Source organism: Equus przewalskii, chromosome 10 (assembly GCF_037783145.1).
Source record: "Equus przewalskii isolate Varuska chromosome 10, EquPr2, whole genome shotgun sequence".
Classification (NCBI taxonomy): domain Eukaryota; kingdom Metazoa; phylum Chordata; class Mammalia; order Perissodactyla; family Equidae; genus Equus; species Equus przewalskii.
This window is the reverse complement of record NC_091840.1, coordinates 45,234,935-45,243,562: the sequence shown is the minus strand read 5'-3', so window position 1 is coordinate 45,243,562 and position 8,628 is coordinate 45,234,935. Positions and strand designations below refer to the sequence as shown.

The following is an 8,628-nucleotide window of genomic DNA, read 5'->3' as shown; positions in this document are numbered from 1 at the left end:
GGGGTGGGAGGAATGACCAGCAGGTGAGAGGTTAGAGTAGGGAAAGGGTGAAAGTTAGGGGGGCGGGGCCTCCGGGAGTGTCAGGTGAGATTAGAGACCTATTTCCGGAGCTCCGAGAGGTGTGGGACACATGGAGTTGGCGAAGACCCCTAATGACATCAACAAAGTTCCCCTGAGCTTCGTTGCAAAGCTTGGTCCTCGGGAGCCCCCAACCCGCCATTCCCCGCGAGGGCGGAACGCGACCGGTTGCCGTGGCTCCAGGGGCGGTGGCCCCATGGCTGCTCCAATCACCGCCCAGCTCAAGGATGGGGGCGTGGACGAGCCCTGGAAAAGTTATAGCCAATTCCAAAGGCGGGGCAGGCGGGGGAGCCCAGGGACCCCGCCCTGCCAAGAAAGCCAGTCCACAGTCCCCGCAGGGGGCGTTGGATGCGTCCGGGCCCTCAGCGCAAGGGCCCGAAGGACTGATCCGGACCTAGTCAGCCCGCCAGGCCATGGCGCCCTCAGGGCTCCTTGTGGCCGGCGCCTCCTTCGCCGCCTTCCGGGGGCTGCACTGGGGACTACGGCTGCTGCCCACGCGGAGATCTGCTGCTCAGGACTGTTGTAAGCGGCGGAGCATCTGTGTCTCCCTGGTGCACAGCCTGCTCACTGGGACCAGGCTGCTGCTCGGGTGGGGTGCAGGGCTTAGAGGTTCGGGAGGCAGCGGCGTGAGGGTAAGAGTGTAGGAGGCTGAGATTAGAAGACCCGCGGGCACCTTTAAAATTGATGTGAGACCTTGAGAGTCTGAGATGGGTGAAGGTGTGGATGGATGGGCCGGTGTGCGCAGAGGGAGAATGGGACCTGAGTCTGCACACGCTGACAATGGCCCCCCATCTCCTCCAGGCTGTCGCGTACCTTCAGATGGCCATCCACCTGATTCATGGCCACCCGCCCTGGTGCTGTGGCTGTATCTGTGGGTAAGTCTGCAGGGAAGGCTGGGGGGCAGCCTTCCAGCGGTAATTCCAGGCCCCCACTCTCCTCCCCTGTAGGAGTTAAATGTTTCTGGCAGTTTTACTGTGGGAAACTAAAGATTTGGAAAAAGGAAGGGATGGAGATTCCTCTCCTGGCTGTACACCAGCTTGACGGAAGTCTAATACCTCCCCAACCCCCTTTCCCACAGATTATTTCCTGGCCTATGGAGCTGACATGCTGTGGAACCCGATCTTGGGGCAGGCCTGGGACCTTCTCTGTCACCATTTGGTGGTGAGACTTGAGGAGAGGCAAGACGGAAGGAAGGCATACCCAGCTCAGGGTCCCCAATCTCTCTCCAGCTTTCCATCTTAATGACTTCCCAGAGTCTCTGATCCCCACTGGCGCTTTATCCTCCCAACCTTGAGCTGAACGAGGGGCAGGAATTTGACTGTTGGTCCCAGCTGGGAGTCTGAGCACTGCCTAAGACACTTGGATTCCCGCAGGTGTCCAGTTGATCAGAGAAATGTTGAATATGGAGGTTTTCTGAGAAGGGGGAGCCCCTGTGCGGGGATTGGGATGGGGCATGGAAAGCCCAGGGATGGAAGTTGATGGGTACTGTGCAGATGCTGCAGCCCCAGGGGTGATAGCCTCTGTGCCAAGGCTGCTTCCATCCTGTGGAAAGGTTTTAAGGCCATTCAGGCCCCCAAAATAAGGGTAAGCATAAAGATCAGGTGTTTAGGAGGGGTGCCACAAAATCCTTGGGGGTCTCTCTCTTAAGGACTAGGATATGGGGATGTGATGGGTGGCAGGTCATAGAACGTCCTCTGATCTCTGACACTGGCTTCCCAGGTAGTGAGCTGCCTCAGCACCACCAATCTGTCTGGCTACTACGTGGGCTTCTCTGTGGTGTCTCTGCTTCTAAAGCTGAACTCTGCCTGCCGGCACCTACGGAAGTTGCTATTGCTTTCTCACCAGGTCCCATCCCTGGCCTTTATCTTGGCCAGCTGGGCCACCAAAGCCCTTTTCCACCTGGTGCCATTGGGGTGCATGAGTCTGTGACTTATCCAGCAGCATCACTGGGTGCCAACTGCTCTGGTTGTCTTTGGTGGAACTGGGCTGGTCACTGTGGGTGCCATGATCATCACAGTGGGTATTTGCATTTTGGTCAGTGATGTCCTGCAGTCTCGGCCCCACCCACCCATCCCTGGGCACAAGGAAACCAGGGGCACCAGGACATGTTGTGATGGTGAGCCTGTCACCAAGGATGATTGCACTCTCAGCCTAAAAGACTAGAGAGAAGCCTCAGCCTCCTCTTCAGCCGGCCCTGGGGGAGGTATGACCAGGAAAAGGAGATGGTGGTTTTCAATGCACAGTCCCCCAGGAGGGTAAGGACTGGGATGGATTTTCAGTATCTCACTTCCCCTTCCAGCTAACTCACACCCCTCCCCCATTCCGAGGATCTAAGAAGAAATGCTGACGTTCCTGGATGGATGGACTGGGCTTTTGTTCTCTGAATTCCATCATCAAATGACCACCTTTTCCAGCAAACTAACTCAGGAGGTACAGCCAGTGCTACCAATAAAAGGTGGCAGGAGGCAGGAAGCCAGACAAAACTGTCAATGGAAACAGAAACCCTTGCTTTAGCACAGGGACAGGTGAAGATAGGTGAGGTCCTACTAGGATCAGGGAGATGTAGTATGGAGGGGATAGAGTCAGAGGGAAGACAGACCTCACCTGTGACCAAATTCTGGCAGTGGGAAGAGGGCATATCAGGTGCCATCTGTAGCCAGTAGGGATAGACATAATAGTTGCAAAGGATAGAGCATGGGTCTAGGTCTGTGTCTTAGGGCAGTACTGAAGTCCTGAGCTGTAGCAGGAACTCAAACGTCTGTTCAGGTTGCCCAGTGTAGGGTCTTCCCACACCCAAGCTTTCGTGGAAGAACGAGGGCAGAGGCAGAGGCAGATGAGGGAAGGCTTCCATTTGGCTGCAGAAGAATTAAGGAATATTTGACCCTTTTCTGGGATTCATTTGCAATCTCTCCTTTCTCCCCATCACTTCTGCGACAGCTTTTCCTGTTGTACCAGACCCCTCCTTTCTTCAGACAGAACGTCCAGGTTATGAGAAGTGTAGAGCAGATTAAGATTACTATTCGACTAAACAATGGACAGAAAGAGATAACCCTTAATCATCCACAGAAAAGATACATGTGCAAAAGCAAGAGACAGGGATATTAAAACAAAAAGTCCTGCCAAAAAGCTGCGCTACAGGAAGACAAAGGGGGCGATGAGACAGACAGACATAGATTAAGGGACGGAAAGAAAGAGAAGGATTCGTTGCATAGAAGAGACAGAGGTGAAGAGAGATGGAGGTCAAGATAGAGAATCCTTGGCAGAAATCTCGAGAAAGACTGTCGTAGATGCTGAGAGGAACCAAAACCATAGAACTGGTAAAACGGTCATAAAGAGGATAAGAAAAATAGAAATAGAGGCTGACAGGAAGGGACCCCAAGGGTGGAAGTCACCGATAGTCTAGACAGTGAAATAGAGTGAGTGACAGAGAGGAACAACCAGACTCAGGAGAGATGGAAGTGATAGTGGCAGGTGGAGAGATTAGCAGAGCGAGAGAAGAGAGGTGGAAATAGAGAGAGGGGGAGATTAGTCAGGGGAGATGAGAAGCAGAAGGTGGAGGAAGCTGTCAATGGAAAGATTCACTGACAGAAAAAGAAAGCAGGAGATATGCTGAGTTGGAGACAGGCAGAAAGACAAAGGACAAACAGCTACAGTGCAAAACACAAGACAGAGACTGACAAGAACTGATAGGCAGAAACTGGCAGGAAGATGAGGAAAAGTCAGAATCAGGGGTGTAACTGAGATAGAAGAATAGGCAGAGGGACTGGGGAGAACCACAGAGAGAAAAAGGCGGGGCAGGGTAGAATGATTAAATAGGCATCCAAAGGAAAGAACAAGGAAAAGGAGGGGACACAGACTTGAAGAGAGAAAGAAAGAAGTAATAAAGATAGGGAGAAAAAGAGAGAGGCATTGTGAGAGATCCCCATCACCGAGTCATTAAAACCAAGGGGCAAAGGGGAAAAATAACAGACAGGAGAAACTGAGACAGTTGGAAGTAAACACAGGCAGAAAATAAGAGCATAGGATTTAAATGTAATCGGACTAAAGCTGGAGAGGCAAAGGTATAGAAGTTGAGATGGAGAAACTAAGTAGAATTGTGTCAGAATTTGTCCTTAACAGAAGTAGTATCTTCAAAACTCAATTTGTCATCTTTTTTTTTTTTTTTTTTTTAGGAAGATTAGCCCTGAGCTAACTGCTGCCAATCCTCTTTTTGCTGAGGAAGACTGGCCCTGAGCTAACATCCATGCCCATCTTCCTCTACTTTGTATGTGGGATGCCTACCACAGCAAGATTAGCCTGGAGCTAACTGCTGCCAGTCCTCTTTTTGCTGAGGAAGACTGGCCCTGAGCTAACATCCATGCCCATCTTCCTCTACTTTATATATGGGACGCCTACCACAGCATGGCTTGCCAAGCGGTGTTGTGTCCGCACCCAGGATCCAAACCGGCGAACCCCAGGCTGCTGAAGCAGAATGTGCACACTTAACTGCTGCACCACCGGGCCGGCCTCTCAATTTGTCATCTTAACTGAATGCCTTGATTAACAAAAACATTGTCTTGAGTTTTCAAAGAAAAAGAAATGTGACACACCCATGGGAGGAATCTGTTCCCTAAGTATGTGTTGAGGTCAATATTGATTCGTTTCGAGCCCTACACCTTTTCTTTTGCCACTGTCAGAAATTCATGGTCCAGGCGAGTACTCCTCTTGGTAATACTTGATAGTATCTATGAGAGGTGCCCAAGAACTTGATTAGGGAAATATGGCTGTGTCTGTGGGTTAACTAGTAAAACCCATACAGGAAGGGTGAGATTAGCTACTAGCGTAGGTAGGACGTAAGCGAACACCTGAAGAGTTTGGGATCACACACAAATTTCCACATGGTGACCCAGTGAAACTTCAGCAGGGCAGGACTGGACTGTGATTATAAGTGAGTAAGTGGAATCTCATCAACTGGACCAGTTATAGATGGTGTGGACCAGATATAGATGATGCGAATCAAGGAGACATGGTCAACTGGGACCCTAGAAAAGAGAAGCTCAAAAGTACAGAGTCTGGCAGATGCTACATTTGGTACAATGAGTTGGTCTGGTCACCATGGTGGTGCCATATCAACCTCAATGTGACCTGGTAAAGTGGTCCTCAAGACTAACTCTATGCCTACCCAGCTACTGGCTGACAAATTATTTGTCTTCTGGCACAGGGGAACGGCTCGCCTGAGTCAGGGATATTGATATTTTATGGTCTCGGAACACTCTCCAGATCATAAATTAATAAATTGCTATGTAAATAATTGCATCAGGCTTTTGTGAGTGTGGTTACTTTCAGTCACTTTTCTTGACTCCAGTGGTGTCCTGATTTATAACACAATGCTAGATTGTGGAAACTTTGCCTTGGGAAGGTCTCCTCTTGGCACTAACTTTTTTGTTTCAATTATTTTATTGAGGTCATAATGGTTTGTAACATTGTGTAATTTCAGGTAGATATTATTTATCAGTTTCTGTATAGACTGCTTTGTGCTCACTACCAAATAGACAATTTTTATCCGTCACCGTATATATGTGCCCCATTACCCCTTTTGCCCACCCCCTGACACCCTTCCCCTCTTGTAACCAATAATCTGCTCTCTTTATCCATGTATTTGTTTATCTTCCACATATGAGTGAAATCATTTGGTGCTTGTCTTTTTCTGCCTGGCTTGTTTAGCTTAACATAGTACTCTCAAGGTCCATCCATGTTGTTGCAAATGGAGTGATTTTGTCCTTTTTTTATGGCTGATTGTATTCCATTGTTTATATACACCACATCTTCTTGATCCAGTCATCAGTTGCTGGGCACTGGTTGCTTCCATGTCTTGGCTGTTGTGAATAATGCTACAGTGAACATAGGGGTGCATAAGTCTCTTTGAATTGTTGGTTTCAAATTCTTTGGTTAAATACCCAGTAATGGGATAGCTGGATCATTTTGTATTTCTATTTTTAATTTTTTGAGGAATCTCCATACTGTTTTCCATAGTGGCTGCACCAGTTTGCATCCCCACCAGCAGTGGATGAGGGTTCCCTTTTCTCCACATCCTCTGCAACATTCGTTATTTTTTGTCTTGGTAAGTATAGCCATTCTAACAGGTGTAAGGTGATATCTCATTGTAGTTTTGATTTGCATTTCTCTAGTAATTAGTGATGTTGAACATCTTCTCATGTGCCTATTGGCCATCTGTATATCTTCTTTGGAAAAATGTTTGTTCAGATCTTCTGCCTATTTTTTGATCAGGTTGTCTGGTTTTTTGTTGTTGAGTTGTATGAGTTCTTTATATATTTTGGAAATTAACCCCTTGTCAGATATATGCTTTGCAAATATTGTCTCCCAGTTGATGGGTTGTCTTTTCGTTTTGTTCATGGTTTCCGTTTTGGAACTGACTTTTTAACCTACAAAGCCCTAAAGTGTCTTAAGATCCTCTACTGTCAAAAAGCAAACCCAATTTATTCAGTAGAAGGGACTTAGAGCGAGAGAATGGATTCAGACAATTTGGAGTGATTCTCAATGCCAAAGGTTGAAACCAAAAGAATCCTTTAGCCAAATTGGTCTTGAGTTAACAAGAAAATTAATTAAACAGAAATCTCTATAACTGAGTTGTCAGGGCTTTATTACATGCAGAATCTGGATTTGTCGGGCTAAAAATTTGAAGCTTTCAGTCTGCAAGAGATTGTGCAAGGGAAGTTATTCTTTAACAAGAAGCTCTTGTATTGAAAGAAAATGTTGGTTTAGAATCATTATCTTAAAGTCATAGCATCCCAGGCTGACCATTTGTTGTGTTCCTACCATGGCATCACCTTTTATACCTGATAGCACTTAATCCCACACAACAGAGCCTCATCCCATTTTCTAGATGAGAAAACCAAGGTAATTTACTTAGGGTTACCTAGCTAGTTAGTGACAGGGCCTGGACTCAAACCTGCATAGGTTTTTTCTATTATACCACCTGTGGCCAACGTCTGCTGGTTTTGCCTGCCTAGCTGTGTAGGGATTTTCCTTTGAAAACCACTCCTCTCTCACTCCCCATTCAATGAGCATGTGACCCAGGTCTAACCAATCAGAACACCATATCCTTTTTCCCTGAAATGAGTTCATGATGTAAGCAGAACCGAGGAACCTCAGCACCTTGAACTCTGAGTTCTGCTAGAACTTCTGGCTAAGATGCACTCAAAAGATGGAGAGAGATTTCTAGCATCTTTCAAGTAGCCAGATCAAGCTCTGTGTGAAGCCAGAACTCCCCCTGGACCATTCAGTTACATGAGCCAAAAAACTCCAGGATTCACTTAAGTGAGCTGAGTTTTTTCACTTGTAACAATGAGTCTTTATTAATACATTACCTTCAAGATTATCCAGGCTTATCATTTCATTTTGCAGAAAATTGAAGCCTAGAAAACTTAAGTGACTCATCCAAGAACACCCAGCTAGTTTGTGGCATGGCTAGAATTAGAACTGAGGTCTTTGATTTGGTTCCAGTCTCCTTCTTATACATTATTTTGCCTCTTTCTTTATAGAAAGGCTGAGGAGTGGAGAAGCTTCATGGTGCAAAGATAGGAGCCAGTTGACAACTGAAGATCAATCAAATCAGATAAATTGCTTCTGAAGTATTTATAAGTCAGGATGCTTCCGTTTAAAAGCCAGACTTCTATTCACCAAGTATTGATTGCTGCACTTTTCAAGAATGCAGGAACTGTGCAGGGCAGAAGTCTGTTTTAGCTTTCTCTTGCAGACATGGACACCACTTAACTTGGTGTTGTGAGCACATTCTTTCCCTGCCTCTAACCTTGTCAGGGACAAGCCTTTACTTGCCACATCTTCTGCAAGAACTGGACACAGAAGTGATTCTCAGACTGAGTGAGCTCCTTCAACCGAGATAAAGATGCAAGCCACATGGGCTTTAGCAGTAAAAGAATGGGAGCTCATTTGCGTAGCTCAGTATGAGGGTCCCTGGAGAGGACTCCCTGCCTACCACCACCCAACCTCCAAAAACCAGACTCTGGGGTGGTATCTGACATTCCAGGGATCGTAAATTATTTCTTTGGGTTGAGCTTTGCCCTCTCATTCTGGCCTGCCTGCCTGTGCCTTTGAAAGGACTCCTTCACCTCTCGGAATTTCACTGGTCGGCATTGCTGATCCCTGGTGCTGAGAGACTGAAACAGCCCCAGATCCCAGGTCAGGGCACCTCTAGAGGAGGCCAGAGAACCCTGAAGAAGGGTGCCACAAATTCCTGCTTCTGCACTGATCCAAAGCAACACTGCTCCTCCACTCCGCACAGCAGCTTGTCCAAACATAATTTTCTTCAAGCTCCTGCCCTTCCTTCCCTAACCTCAGCTTTATCATAAAATCCAAATGTTTCCACCCTGGCAGCAAGCAGGGAGGGGGCAGGGGGAATGGAGGACAGAGGGGGAGAGAAACAGAGGGGTGCAGCCTAGAGCAGCTGCAGCAGCATTTCCTTGACATAGATTGAATTTTAAAAATTCATATGAACTTTGCATTCTGCTTCAAAATCCATTCCTATCTGTT

General features: G+C 47.3%; 1 protein-coding gene across 3 annotated transcripts; it reads left to right on the top strand.

The window, feature by feature from the left end:
* The first annotated feature begins 92 nt into the window (after nt 1-92).
* TLCD2 (TLC domain containing 2) lies at nt 93-6,700 on the top strand. 3 transcript variants are annotated; one of them, XM_070562903.1, is made up of 6 exons: nt 93-600; nt 880-953; nt 1,157-1,239; nt 2,118-2,281; nt 2,378-2,508; nt 4,251-6,700. In XM_070562903.1, exons 1-4 carry the CDS (start codon nt 492-494, stop codon nt 2,239-2,241), a joined length of 390 nt encoding a protein of 129 aa, XP_070419004.1. In that variant the 5' UTR covers nt 93-491; the 3' UTR covers nt 2,242-2,281; nt 2,378-2,508; nt 4,251-6,700. The 3 variants fall into 3 exon arrangements, with proteins under 3 accessions (XP_070419004.1, XP_070419006.1, XP_070419005.1); XM_070562905.1 differs by lacking the exon at nt 2,118-2,281 and having other exon boundaries at nt 4,251-5,373; XM_070562904.1 differs by lacking the exons at nt 2,118-2,281; nt 2,378-2,508 and having other exon boundaries at nt 4,251-5,373.
* The last annotated feature ends 1,928 nt before the right edge of the window (nt 6,701-8,628 follow it).